This window comes from Phyllostomus hastatus, unplaced genomic scaffold, assembly GCF_019186645.2.
Source record: "Phyllostomus hastatus isolate PE091 unplaced genomic scaffold, TTU_PhHast_1.1 phas_contig_5, whole genome shotgun sequence".
Taxonomy (NCBI): domain Eukaryota; kingdom Metazoa; phylum Chordata; class Mammalia; order Chiroptera; family Phyllostomidae; genus Phyllostomus; species Phyllostomus hastatus.
In genome coordinates this window covers 6,735,214-6,749,641 of record NW_025333897.1, presented here as the reverse complement: position 1 = coordinate 6,749,641, position 14,428 = coordinate 6,735,214, and the positions used below count along the sequence as shown (strand labels likewise).

At 47.7% G+C, this 14,428-nt stretch overlaps 1 protein-coding gene across 1 annotated transcript in view; it reads left to right on the top strand.

The window, feature by feature from the left end:
* Window positions 1-500: 500 nt before the first annotated feature.
* LOC123823706 (WD repeat-containing protein 62-like) overlaps window positions 501-14,428 on the top strand; it is a 30,442-nt gene continuing 16,514 nt past the window's right edge. Inside the window, 8 exon segments of the mRNA XM_045846655.1 lie at window positions 501-506; window positions 929-1,089; window positions 3,360-3,549; window positions 6,607-6,744; window positions 8,504-8,587; window positions 8,589-8,683; window positions 10,066-10,157; window positions 11,811-11,936. Coding sequence (XP_045702611.1) covers window positions 501-506; window positions 929-1,089; window positions 3,360-3,549; window positions 6,607-6,744; window positions 8,504-8,587; window positions 8,589-8,683; window positions 10,066-10,157; window positions 11,811-11,936 — 892 coding nt within the window.

The window sequence follows — 14,428 nt, the reverse complement described above, 5'->3', positions numbered from 1 at the left end:
CAAACCAGCAACCCTTGGGTTCGTAGACTGGCACTCAGTCCACTGAGCCACACCAGCCAGGGCCAAAAACAATATTTAAACTAAAGGATCAGTAAATTGCAGAACCACTTCCCTTCAGGATCTGAGCATTCAAGTCCAAGCTGTCTTCCTATTCTCAGATTTGGATGCCCATTTGGCTGTCACGTCTGTTTTCCCTCCTTTTTTCTCGTCCTGCTCTTGTGACCAACGCACAGCTCATCTTTAGGGTTAATGGCATGGTGTCAGGCATATGGACGAATTCTGAGTCTTTTCTGTCCTTCCTAGTTCCTTTTTTTTCTTGTTGGAATCCTCTTCCTGGAACTCCTGCAGCTTTCAAGCATGTCAGAAGCTTTTGACAGATAGACGCGTAGCACCTGAGCAGTTGTCATGAATGACTCATGAATTAAGTCTATAGATTTGGAAAAAACTCCTCTAATCACTGTCCACAGTTCTGGCACTTCTTCCCTGTCTAGCTACATGTCATGGCAGTATAGACAGTCCTTCCTATATACAGTAACTTTATTCTATGCTGCTTTGAAGTATAATCTCAATGAAGTTGTTTTTAAGCAATAGGGAACAACATTTCAGCCCCAAATTTAATCCTGTTACTACAAGTGACCTATCTGAAATCATGGTCTACTGAATAGATATTTTCCACCCACAGCTGAATTCCTCTGTAGGTAGCAATGACAACTCTGTCCTAATCTGTGCCTCTGTCTACCTGCCGGCACGTTTCCTTCAATAGTGACCTTACGCTATAAGGTTTCTGATTTCAAAAACCTTAAAATGTACTAAGATGGGCTTCTTAGACCCAAGAAACTATAAGGCTGCTGTTCTGTCAGTCCCCATGTCCCTGAACTGGGCCACATGAAACACAAAGTCAACATTTGGGTCCCTTTTGCCCCCACAGGTCTCCCTCTCATCCTGCCTCTGTGTCAGCCAGGAGCTCATCTTCTGTGGCTGCACCAATGGGATAGTGCGCATCTTCCAGGCCCACAACCTACACTACCTTGCCAACCTGCCCAAGCCGCACTACCTAGGAGTGGATGTGGCCCAGGGCCTGGAGCCCAGGTACTACCCGGCAAGGGGAGGGAGAGGGGCCCACCCAGAATCTGTCTGCTGCTGTGCATCCACGCTTCTAGATCCATCTACACACTGGCCAGCCCTAGGCAAGGAGCAGGATACAGCTATAATGAGACAGCAACATTTCTGCCACCGTAAAGTCTTCAGTCCAGTGAGGGAGCTTAATGATAAACAAGTACACAAATAAGATAATTCTGGATAGTCATAAATGCTCTTGCAAAATAAAACAAACTCAGGAAGGAGAGTGGCTGGGAGTTGGGGCTGTATTGTTTGGGTGGCCAGGGGAAGCCTCTAGTGAGAAAGAGCCAGCTGTGTGGACAACTGGGTCCTGACAGCCAAGTAGAAAGGCCTTAAGGGGACAGCACACTGGTCCTGTTGTGTTGCCGGAAAACCTATGGGCTGTGTGGCTAGAGCCCAGTGTGCCAGGGGAGGGGGTGGAGTTGGGGCGGGGGGAGAGTTGATGGGAGGCTGGTGGGAGGAGCTTGTAGTCTATTCTGGGGGCCATGGGCAGCTACTGGGTGTTTTAGGCATTGGCATTATGTGATTGGGCTTTGAGATTAGATCCCTCTGGCTGCCATGTTGAGAGTGAGTGGATGGGCTGCGCTGTGACATATTTTCCCTGTCATGTGAGTCATTTTTGGGGGGGGGGTGCGGGGAGCTACCTAACCAGGGGGGTGCTGGGTGCCTGGGGTGGCCTCTTTGTAGATTGCAGGACACCACCTCCTGAGTGCCTTTTCTAATAGCCTGGCAGGGTGGGGGGGCTATTGGGTGTCTCAAAGGAAAGGGAGGGTTAGGTCAGCAACCCACAGACAGTGGTTTGTTGTAGTAGCCAGGCTACCCATCTCTGCCACCTTCTGCTTTGCTATGGGGCCTCAGGCAAGTCACTGTATCAACCTGTGCTTCAACCTCTTCCTCTGTAAAACAGAGAACCTACCTCTCATGGAAGTTGTGGGGATGATTCAGTGCAGAAAGTTCTCCGCCTGGCACACAGTGGGTGCTCAGTAAACTGTAGCCTTTGTAGGGAGGGCCAGGCCAGGGGACAACTCCCCTGCTCCCTTGCACAGAGATTTTTGGTGACGTGTGGTAGAGCCTATGAGAGAGAAAGCCTGAGATATGTGCCCATTGTCCTTCCATGCTCAGAGAGAGAGGACAGAGCTTGGGTTGGATGAAATGGGGGAGAAAAATACAACAGGAGTTGAAAATTCAAATGCTCTTGGGGGCCAAGTGGAAGCTGTCACTTTACAACCTCTGTATTAGAAACAAAGCAAAGGAAGACGGAAGAAGGAAAAGTGGAGTTGGAGTGGGACAGATATGATGCAGACACTGGCCCGCAGTGTCTACGGCATTGTGGATGAGACGAGAAAAATTCACACGGACTATCCAGGCCTATGTAGAAAAAGGGACGGTGCAGCCACTCTCTCAAAAGGAGGTCGCCTTCACCCTTGCCTTGACAGGCATTTATTGGGTTCAATTTGCACATGAATACAGGGTATTTACATAAAGCTCATCAATCATTGTCAGGCAGAAATGATTAACCAACAGATAACATTCAAAGAACTCTGAGGGCTTATTCTGAGTCAGGGTCAGATAAAGGGCCATAAAACTTTGGGGAACAAACTCACTTCAAGCTTGGACCCTTATCATTTAAATTGAGGGCATTCTTAGCAAAGCAGGTTTCACAGGATTTTATGCATTCTTTCTTAGGCCTGATCACCCTGGGGAACCCGCCCTTTCCAGCACAGGGCCACACCCACCTCCAGCATTGTTTTAGGCTTAGGTCAAGCAGGGGAAGTAAGGCAACCAAGAGATTAGGAGACTTCTTGCAGACAGAATGAGGACTCAGGCTATGTCAAAGCTGAGGGGCGAGGGTCCATCACCCCCCCTTCTCCATAGCCCCCCAAGTCCTTCCCTGAGGGCCCTCTCGTGACCATGCCTGTCTTAGGTCATCCCCCCTTGAGGAATCGTACCCGTCATTGGCTCACCGGTCAGGCACCGGAGGCCAGGCAGGATGAAATAAAGTGGGCAGAGGTGGTGTTCCTGCCAGGGGGATAAGCTTTGTCTCCTTAATGGCTTCTTGTCCTAAGGTCTTTTTACTCAGCCTTAGCCACGGGGGGGGGGCGTGCTACAGCTTCTGAAACCAGGCAGGGTGGTTCCCAACACAGATGGACCACCATGGCATTGACTTGAGGTAGCTCAAGTGTCTGTTACTACCCACAGTGACACTGATGGTGACTGATGACCTGTTGTTGTCTTGTTAGCTTCCTCTTCTGCGGGAAGGCAGAAGCAGTCTACCCGGATACAGTGGCACTGACCTTTGACCCCACCCACCAGTGGCTGTCCTGCGTGTATAAGGACCACAGCATCTATATCTGGGATGTCAAAGACATCAACAAAGTAGGCAAGGTGTGGTCGGAGCTCTTCCACAGCTCCTACGTGTGGAACGTGGAGGTGAGCCCCTCTCTGCCTCCCCAGCCCTTGCTCAGCTCCCATTTGAAGAAAGCTTCTGCAGAGTTTGGGGAACCCATTGGTTAGGCCATTCCTTCAAAATGGACTGCAGCTAAGTGCCAGGTCCTGTTCTAGGTGCTGAGGACACAACTAGGAGGGAAACTGACAAAAGTCCTTCCATCTTCTTTTTTAAATATATCTTATTGACTATGCTGTTACAGCTGTCCCGTTTCCCCCCCTGCATTCCCCTCCACCCTGCACACCCTCTCCCACCCACATTCCCCCGCTTTAGTTCATGTCCATGCGTCATAAGTTCTTTAGCTTCTACATTTCCCATACTATTCTTGTCCTCCCCCTGTCTATTTTCTACCTACCGTCTATGCTACTTATTCTCCGTACCTTTCCCTCCTCTCTCCTCCTCCCACTCCCCTCTTGCTAACCCTCCATGTGATCTCCATTTCTGTGGTTTTGTTCCTGTTCTAGTTGTTTGCTTAGTTTGCTTTCGTGTTTTTTGTTTGTTTGTTTGTTTGTTTTAGGTGTGGTTGTTAATAATTGTGAGTTTCCTGTCATTCTACTATGCATGTTTTTTATCTTCTTTTTCTTAGATAAGTCCCTTTAACATTTTATATAATAAGGACTTGGTGATGATGAACTCCTCTAACTTAACCTTGCCTGAGAAGCACTTGATCTGCCCTTCCATTCTAAATGATAACTTTGCTGGATAGAGCAATGTTGGATGTAGGTCCTTGCCTTTCATGACTTGGAATACTTCTTTCCAGCCCCTTCTTGCCTGCAAGGTCTCTTTTTGAGAAATTAGCTGACAGTCTTATTGGCACTCCTTTATAGGTAATTGTCTCCTTTTCTCTTGCTGCTTTTAAGATTGTCTCTTTATCTTCAGGCTTGAGTAGTGTAATTTTGATGTTCCATGGTGTGTTCCTCCTTGGGTCCAACTTCTTTGGGACTCTCTGAGCTTCCTGGACATCCTGGAGATCTAATTCCTTTGCCAGATTGGGAAAGTTCTCCTACATTATTTGTTCAAATATGTTTTCAGTTTCTTCCTCTTCCTCTTCTCTTTCTGATACCCCTATGATTCAGATGTTGGAACGTTTAAAGATGTCCTGGAGGTTCCTAAACCTTTCCTCATTTTTTAAAAATTCTTGTTTCTTCATTTTTTTCTGGTTGAATGTTTCTTTCTTCTTTCTGGTCCACACCGTTGACTTGAGTCCCGTTTCCTTCCCATCACTGTTGGTTCCCTGTACATTTTCTTTTATGTCACTTGCATAGCCTTCACTTTTTCATCTAATTTGTGACCATATTCAACCAATTCTGTGAGCATCCTGATTACCAGTGTTTCGAACTCTGCATCTGATTGGCTGGCTATCTCTTTGTCACTTAGTTGTATTTTCTCTGGAGCTTCAAACTGTTTTTTCATTTGGGCCATTTCTCTCTCTCTCTCTTTTTTGTCTTGGCATGCCTGTTATCATAGTAAGGGGTGGAGCGTTAGGTATTGGCCAGGGAGGGGTAACCCACATCACAGCTTTGTGGTGCTATATGTGGGGGAGGGGTTTGAGAGGCAACAGTGGTGCTTGCTCCACTCTCTGCTGGTTTTCAGTCACTTCCCCCGCTACCCACAAGCAAATTGGCCCCTTCTGGTGCTGATCCCAAGGTGGGGGGGGGGTGGGGGTGGAGGGTTGTGTACATTCTAGGACCCTGTTGGTCTCTCCAGTGAAAAAGTCCCGTGAGGCTGGGAGTTTCTCCCACTGCCACCTCAACCCCCACCGAGGTTTTCAATCAGAGGTTTGAGGCTTTATTTCTCCACACTGGAACCCTGGGTTGTTTCGGTCTGCATCGCTCCCTAGTTGTTCCTCCCGGTTTAATGTAGGACCGACCCAGTCCTTTAGCCGCCGCCTTGGGGTGCAAGTCCTCTCCACCCTGCCGCCCATCTCTGCCCCTCCTACCGGTCTGGGTGAATGTTTCTTCTTTAACTCCTTGGTTATCAAACTTCCATACAGTTTGATTTTCTGGCAGTTCTAGTTATATTTTGTTTTCAAACTTGTTGTTGTCCTTCTTTTGCTTGTGTGAAGAGGCAAAGTGTATCTACCTATGCCTCCTTCCTGGCCAGAACCCTTTATCCATTTTTTAATTGAATTGTGTGTTTTTTGGTGTTGAGTTGTGTAAGTTCTTTATAAATTTGGATATTAACCCTTTATCACCTGTATCATTGGCAAATACTTTCTCCCATTTGGTGGGTTGTCTTTTTATTTTGTGGATGGTTTCCTTTGCTGTGCAAAAACTTTTTAGTTTGCTGTAGTCCCATATGTTTATATGTTTCATTTGTTTCTCTTGCCTATTTTTCACTTCTATAAATAGTTCTTTCTATTTTGTTCTTTTTCAGCCCTGCTTGGTTATTCTTGATAGTTTCTGGTTGGCTACTGACACTTTTTTTAAAAAGATTTTATTTATTTATTTTTAGAGAGAAGGGAAAGGAGAGAGAAAGAGAGGGAGAGAAACATCAATGTGTGTTTGCCTCTTGTATGCCCCCATCTGAGGACATGGCCTGCAACCCAGGCATGTACCCTGACTGGGAATGGAACTGGTGGCCCTTTGCTTCACAGCCCGGCACTCCATCCAAACCAGCCAGGGCTGGCTGCTGGCGCTTTGAATATTGTCAGTGTTTTTGTATTTCTTTAAACACATAAGCATGGTTATTTTATACTCTGCCTGATAATTCCAATATTTGAAGCTAGCCTCTATTGTTTGTGCTGCTTCCTGTTCACGGTACCTTGTTTCTTTTTGTGTTTCGTGTGCTTCCATTTTCTTTGGAAATTTATTTGTGGGGATGTTTTACAGCCTGCGTTGATGATAGGTCATGGATCATGGATGATATATGGTAGCAATCTTTTTGTCCCTTTTTGTTTATTTTTAATATAGAAAGCATTAAACTATGCTTCTTCATCTGCAATTTACATTTTTCCCACCATAATGTGACAGTATGTCATAGTGCTGTCATTGAAGTGGTCGTAATGAATTGCCCTTTGCCTTGATCTCTGGGAAATGTAGGTGTATCCTGAGCTTGAAGATCAGAGAGCTTGTCTACCATCAGGATCTTTTCTGACTTGTTCTTCAGATAACACCATTCGCTTCTGGAACATGGATAGCAACCCTGACTCTCCCTGGCAGAGAAACATCTTCAGTAATGTGAGTGCCTTCACTGTGAACCCTCTTTTAGGAACAACAAAGACCTACTTACAGCTAGAACACTGAGGCAGGAGGGAGTCTGATAGAATCTTGCTCTCAGGCTTGACTAGGGACAGGAACCAGGAACCAGTGCAAGTCACTTTCTGTTACCCTCTCTCTTGTTTCTCTCTGTCTCCCTCTGTTTCTACGTAGTGCAGGTCTCTCTACTAATCAGCAGCTGCTGTCCAGGTGTGTCTACACAGCCACTCTAGGCAACCTGACATACTCAACAGAAGAGAAGAGAAGTTCCTCCCAAGTCTTGAGCTGTAGCTCCTTGGCAGAGCTCTTTGGTTCATCAACCAAATCATGCAGAGGCTTCCCCTGTGTGGCTAGCTGCTATGGGTGGGGGTGTACTGACAGGACCCCAAAGACAGCCATAATGTGAGGCTGGGGAGGCACTATGCTGAAGAAGTGATTGGTAATGCAGGGAGTACATAGCAGGTACTCCTACTATGGTCAGGTCAGTAAAGGAGCTTCTCTGAGGAGCTGAAACCTGAATCATGCACTTATGATTCTGCAGACACTTATCAAGGTCTGTACTAGGTGGGTACATGCTGGGCACCGATCAGTGACTAAGACAGGCCCTTCTCCTGTACTTGTGGCACCCACAGGCTAGTGCAGGAGGCAGAGAGTGAACTAACAACCGCACGAGTTGTGATATAATCACAAACGTGGTAAGCGGCATGAAGGAAAATTGCAAATTGCTAGTAGGATATACAGGGCCCAGCACAAATAACACCCCTTTTTTATTACAAAATCATAGGCATGTAATTCTGTAATATAACATCACACTCAAACACCCCATGTGTTTGAGTAGGTGAAATGTTCAAATTAAAACTAAAAATTATTGCACCCATATTATTACCCTACCAACCACACTCAAGCAGGCTTTACTTCTGTGGGACCCTGTATCACAGAGTCATCTGATCTTATTTGTGGCATCAGGGGCAGCTTCCTGGAGGAAGAGACAACTAAGCTGAGAGGTGTGGAGCATTGGGAGGAGGAAAGAGGAGAGGGGAGAGTGCCCAATGCCAAAGGCACAGCTTGTGCAAAGGCCATGAGGTGGGAAAGAGCTTAGTGAGTTGGAGAACCTGAGAAGTCAGTGAGGCTGGAACAAGAAAGACCCTTAATGCAGGGAGTACATAGCAGGTACTCGTTTGCTATTCCCTTTGCACTGCCTGCCTCCACCCCTGCCCGGCCCCACCGCCAATACTGCCATCTTTTCTTCTGTACCTGTGATATACGTGTTATATTTGGCTGCATGGGAAAGAAAACCCCAAAACAAGAGGTAAAAGTTTGGCTTTCTGACTCATAAAAATCATCTAGATGTAACCAGTTCAGACTCCTGGGGCAGGTGCAGGAAGGCTCCAAGAGCCTTCTAACTCTCCACTCTGCCGTTTTGAAGGATGGTCCCTATGTCCACCATCCAAAATGGCTGTCAGAGTTCCAGTTATCACATCAGAGAGTCTCAGACCGCGGGAAGGAAGCAGAAGGGTTCCCACTTGCCTTACATGTCACTGACCAGACTTTATTCACAGATCCTCATCTAGCTGCAAGGGAGGCTGGGAAACATAGTTATTATCCTTAGTGGTGAACCTCCCAGGTCAGAATTGGAGTTCTGTTACTAACGAAGAATGGGAGACTGGCTCTTGGGATACAAAATTACAGAGGTGTTTCAGACCTTCTCACTGTACTGACTTCAGCCCTTTCCTTCCTGCAGACCCTACTGAAGGTAGTGTATGTAGAGAATGACATTCAGCATCTGCAGGATATGTCACACTTCCCAGACCGGGGGAGTGAGAATGGGGGCACCTATGGACATGAAAGCCGGAGTACGAGTCATGCAAGTCAGTCCTGATGGCCAACACTTGGCTTCAGGTGACCGAAGTGGAAATCTGAGGCAAGTGGGCTCCAGTGGGTGTCTAGTGTCCACCTCCCAGCTTGGGCTCGTGGATACTCAGGCTGGTGGGGAGGAACCCTGGCCTTTGTACCTGCAGCTACTCATTGGGAACAAGGGGCTGTGAGTAGCAATCCTGTAATCAGCCACCCCTGAGAACTTAAGCAGAGAGTCTTCCAGAAGGGCTAACTAAGGTGAGGGTGGGTGGGTACTGGGACCTCAACAGCTGAGGCATGCGAACTTTGCCTACAGAGTAGGCAGGCAAATTTGCATGACTCTAGGACAGGGTAACACTTTACCAGCCATGTGGTGCCCCTGCCAAACCATCAGAGAAGATGCCAGCTGGAGCTTGTGGAGTCCTGGTAGGCCTGGGTGAGGAGCCAGGTGGATGGGACATTTGAGAGCAGAGGTCTTTCAAGATGTTACAATAGATGCTGACAGCATATGAGCCCTGTCACAGGGACCGGGTTTAAGTGGATGAATGACAGCTGTGACCACCTGGCACTGGGGCTGTTGAGGGATGGAAAGGACCAGGGGGAACTGGAGAGCATGCCCTCAAAGTTGTCATGTGTCCTCATTGTCCAAGAAGAGCAGAAAGTGCAGGGGGTTTTTTTCCCCCGTGAAAATTCTGTGGTTTTTAAAATGCTGACAACTGTTTTGATATCAATCACTGCACAAGGCAAACCGAATGTGTCAACGGGCTGCTCCCACTGATAGCACCCTGCCTTGAATGGTGAAAGCAGCAACAAGGGCTACATGGGCATAGCACTCTTTCCCCAGGCTGGGCACTGGCCTGATACTATGTGTATCTCAACCACTTTAGTCGCCTCACTGACCCTCCGATGTAAGTGCTGCTATCAGCTCCATTTTCATGTGGGTTAATTGAGGTAAGAGGAGCTAAGTAACTAGGCACAGGCAGAGAGCAGAGAAACTGGGATGGTTCTCTCTCATTTCAACCCTGGATGACGTCTTGCTGTTTGCTTTCCCTTGGAGAGAACGAGAAAAGTCTAGATTTGAGACTAAGAATGACAGATTGGAATTAGATGTTCCCACCCTTAGGTCCTATTCTTGAGTATGCCCTCTGACCCCTGACCCCCTGACCCCTGCTCCCTCCCCCCTCCCCAGGGTTCACTTGTGAAACAGTGCTGCCCTAACCCTTGTTCTCCCCAGAGGACTGTCCTAGACCTGGCCCATGGAGCCCCTGAGGTACTCCCAGCTTTGGCACTGCTTCCTTTAAGATGGCAGGTTTCTAGATGATAACAGTGGTTCGGTATCTCTAAACTACTTCCTGATGTCACCTACCTGGCAGTGGCAGAGTGCCTGGGTGGGAGCGGGGCTGGGAGGGCCCTGCGAGAAGGGTATAGTGGGTGGTGTGTGTCTCCTAGGATCCATGAGCTGCACTTCATGGATGAGCTGGTCAAGATGGAGGCCCACGATGCTGAGGTGCTATGCCTGGAGTACTCCAAGCCTGAGACTGGTGAGCCCCTGGCAGGGCGACAGGGGGTGGGGCAGGGGAATGGCCCCCCTGACAGAGCCATAGGGAGGGGTAGTTGGTATCTGCTAGGGCTGTGAGTGACAGCTAGAAGTCCTGTGTTTAGTAAGGGCCCCTGTCTCTGGACCCTGGGACCAAGGTGACTAGGACTCCAGAAAGCAAGACACTGGCAGGCAGGACTGCACTGGACTTACCCTGGTGCCCAGTGCCCTGAACAGAGCACAGGCTAAAGAGGTGGGTGTCGAAGGAGCGAATGTATGAACGAGTTCATCCTCTGCTAGGGAAGGTAGATTGACAGTGAAACTTGTATAATGCCTACAGAAAAATTACAAGAATATTATAGTGAATACCCACATGCTCTTTACCCAGATCCCCCCACATTTTTTCTTCTTTTTAAAACCTATCTCACCCTGTGACCTGTGTAATGAGTTTATCTGCTTCTCCTCTCTCCATCTGTGTGTGCGTGCATGCGTGCATGCGTGCGTGTGTGTGTGTGTGTACATACACGCACATAAGACGATACATTCTTTTCTTTTCATTTGCTGAACTATTTGAATGTAAATTGCAGGCATGATGCCTGTTCACCCTGAAATGCTTTTGTCAGCATTTCCTCGGAATGGGGACAACTGTTTACATGACCACGGGGCTTATCAAATGTGGGAATTTTACTTTGATGCTATGCCGTCGTCTGTCTTTATGGTCCTTACACTTTGCCAGTTGTCCCAATATTGTCCCTTTAGCACCTGTGTTTTTCCAGTCCATGTTCACACTTTAGTTGTCCTGGCTCTTTTGTCACCTTTATCCTGGAACATTTCCATACACTTAATTTGTCTTTATGACTTTGGCTTTCTGCAGAGTGTAGACCAGTCATTTTATAGAATTTCCTTCAGTTTTGGTTTGTCTGTTTCTTTTCCCCATAATCTGATTTCAATGACACAGTCTCGGTAGGCACATAACAGAGGGAGAGCTATGTCCTCATATGTTAATGATCTTTCCCATGCTCTTCTTTCCTTCTTCCTTCCTCCACACCCCCTGCCCCACTAAATTTTCCTTAAATTTCTCTTCATTCAGTATGCCTTTCCTGAGTGCCCTTCCACCTCAGGTCATATGTTAGGCCTCAGAAGTACCAGGTGACGAGTGTAGGCACTGCCTGAGGGGGCAAGCAGGGAAGTCCTAGGGGTAGAAGGAAGTGGGGCAGTGGGTAGGTAATCAGCAGGGCCCAGACAAGGCCCCTGCAGCCAGAGCTCAGAGAGTGAAGGGGCAGTGTTTTCAGGAGGCGGAGAAGTTGGCAGGACTTCACATGGCATGCCAAGGAATTGGACTTGGTAGGAAGCAGTGCTGGGCTCTGCTAGGATGTCTGCTGTGGGCACGAGTGAAGGAACGTCCAGGTGTACCTGAAGATTAGTGCTCCCTGAACTGCTGGCATGGGATGTGAAATGCCAGGGTTTGGGGGGCTCTGGAGAAAGATTACACAGAGCTGAGGGAGTGCGCCCCTTCTGGGTTTGGAGCAAGCTAGCGGAAATTATGGAACCAAAGACCCCTTCTTCAAGACTTGGAAAGCTTGGCTGTGCTGCTCTCCAGGAGGCCAATGCATCATGTAGCCTCCGGGGAACCCAGGGCCACTCTCTCCACTCACAGGGTTGACCTTGCTGGCCTCGGCCAGTAGGGATCGACTGATCCATGTGCTGAACGTGGAGAAGAGCTACAACCTGGAGCAGACCCTGGATGACCATTCCTCCTCCATCACGGCCATCAAGTTTGCAGGTGAGCCCCTTCCTTTCCGCTTCCAGCACCTTCCTGGATGTGTTCCTTTGCAACAGTAAAAACTCTCTTGAGCTTAAACAAAAAAATGGGAGAAGCAAGCTCTGGATTGGGGCACAGCTGGATCCAAAGGTTGAAGTTTTTAAATTATCAGGACTCTCTCCTCTGTTAGCTGTGCCTTTCTCTGGAGGACAGGATCTTGATTGTCACTGGGCCACTGGAAAGAGATTTCCCCTTTTTCCTATTCATTTTGGCCAAAACTGGGAGCTGACTTTCCTTTTGCAGGTTTGAGGCACCTGCTCTTTCCAGAAGAGTTAGCAGTGCCAGGGCTTTGGGGTGTTCTCTTTGGCCAGGTTCTGGTGCCCAGCCACCGCCTACCTCCACTCCTGATCTAGGAGGACTGGCATTAGATGAGTGCTGGTCCCCCGAGAGAAATCAAGGTGCCGGTCTTGTGAGAGGGCAGGATCTTGTGAGAGGGCACCGGTGGCTTGGCAGAAAATAGGTGGCAGTGACCATTGCTGGAGGCCAATTCTTTGCTGGGGTATTATCCTTGTGCCATCCCAGCAGTTATCCCCTTCTTTACCCCATGTTACAGCCAGAGTCACACAGCTAGTAGGTACAGGCCTAGGATCTTACCTAAGGCTGTTCTCCAAAGTCTGCGCTCCACCAAGTCATCCAAGGGATTCCTCCAAGAATGAAAAGATTCAGTATGTAGATCCCTGGCCCTAAGGGTTCCCAAGGGGAGGCAAGGCAGGCCCTGTGGGGTGCAACTGATCAGAACCCAAGAACATGTTCAAAACTATATTTAAGAAGATTATATTCATGGGAAGAATAATACATTCGTGCATGGTAAGTTCTTGACTGTGAAGCATTTTTCACATATAGTTTTGTGACTGAGGATGTATTAATGTCTCTTGGACGTTACTCCAAGAGACTCCATGTCTCTACTCCCTGCCCGGCCTCTCGCTGGCTAAGGTGATAGGGAGCTGGGGAAAAAATAAGTTAACAGTGTTTGATGTGTCTCGATGAAGGCCTAACAAAAGTTGATCGGCTAAAACTTCTCAGACATCCTTAAAGACCTATTTGGCCCTGGCCTGTGCCCCGGTGGGTTGGAGTGTCATCCCGTGACTGAAGGGTTGCAGGTTTGATTCCCGGTTGAGACACATAGCTAGGTTGTGGGTTCCATCCCTGGTCTGGGCTCATACCTAGGGTACGAATTCAATCCCTGGTCCAGGCACGTGCAATCCTCCATTTGGGCTGTCTCACATTGATGTTTCTCTCTCTCCCTTCCTAAACAATGGAAAAGTGTCCTGGAGTGAGGATAAATAGCAATAACAATAACAATAACAATAATAATAATAACTTTTTAAAAAGCTGTTCATTCATTCCATCAGCTAGAAGGAGTTAGAGCAAATCTGGCAGTTTGGCCCCAGGGACGTCACCTTTAACGGATGGTCTAGATCCAGGAGAGGTGGTGACTGTCCCAGGGGGTGGCCCCGAAGTTGGTCCTTTAGGGCACCTTCTGAAGGGTATAGGCCTTCATTAGAGCCCCAGCCAGCCTGAGAGGATGCAGCTCCTAAATCCGGCTCCTGATTGCTTTGCTCTGCTGGGCTGGCTCACTTGGGGGTTATGCTCAAAACAGTGATAGTCAGCATAAACTGGGCACCCGTCAGTCCAAACCTATCTGAAGCTGCCCTGCTAAATAAGGACTGAGGCTTTTAACTTTTCTGTGCAGCGTATCCAGAAAGTGAATACAGAACATAGGTTACCGAATACAGTCATGCACCACGTGACGTTTTGGTCACTGACAGGCTGCCTGTACTAAGGTGGTCCCATGACATTATAGTGTAGCTGAAAATTTTCTATCACCTAGTGACGTCGTAGCCGACGTAATGTCACAGTGCAACACGGGCCATAGTACTCATGTGTTTATGGCAATGCCAATGCAAGCAAACTTGTGCTGTCAGTCATACAAAAGTATATCACGTATGATTGCATACAGTACATAATACTTGATAATAATAATAACCAAATATGTTACTGATTCATGTATTTACTATGCCTCTAATCATTATTTTAGCATGTACTCTTTCTACTTATAAAACAAAGTTTGCTATAAAACAGTGTGGTGTGTTACACTTGCAGCAACCTCATCATCTCGTATTTACTGAGTCTCTTGACCCTATCATTTGCTCTAGCGCTTGATTTCATCTTGTGTTGTCTTGTGCAGTGACGTGCCATACAGGCTCGTAGCCTAGGAGCAATGGGCTATTCCATATAACCTAGGTATGTTATATGGACGCTCTCCCGTCTAGGTTTGTGTAAGTGCGCGCTGTGACATTATCCCAACACCAAAATCGCCTCATGACACATTTCTCAGAACACGTCCCCATTGGTAAGTGGTGCCCGACTGTAACACAGTGAACACCACATCAAGGCTTACGGTCAGTAGGTATGAGCTGGAACACACACACCCATATTTGTTTATAGCCAGC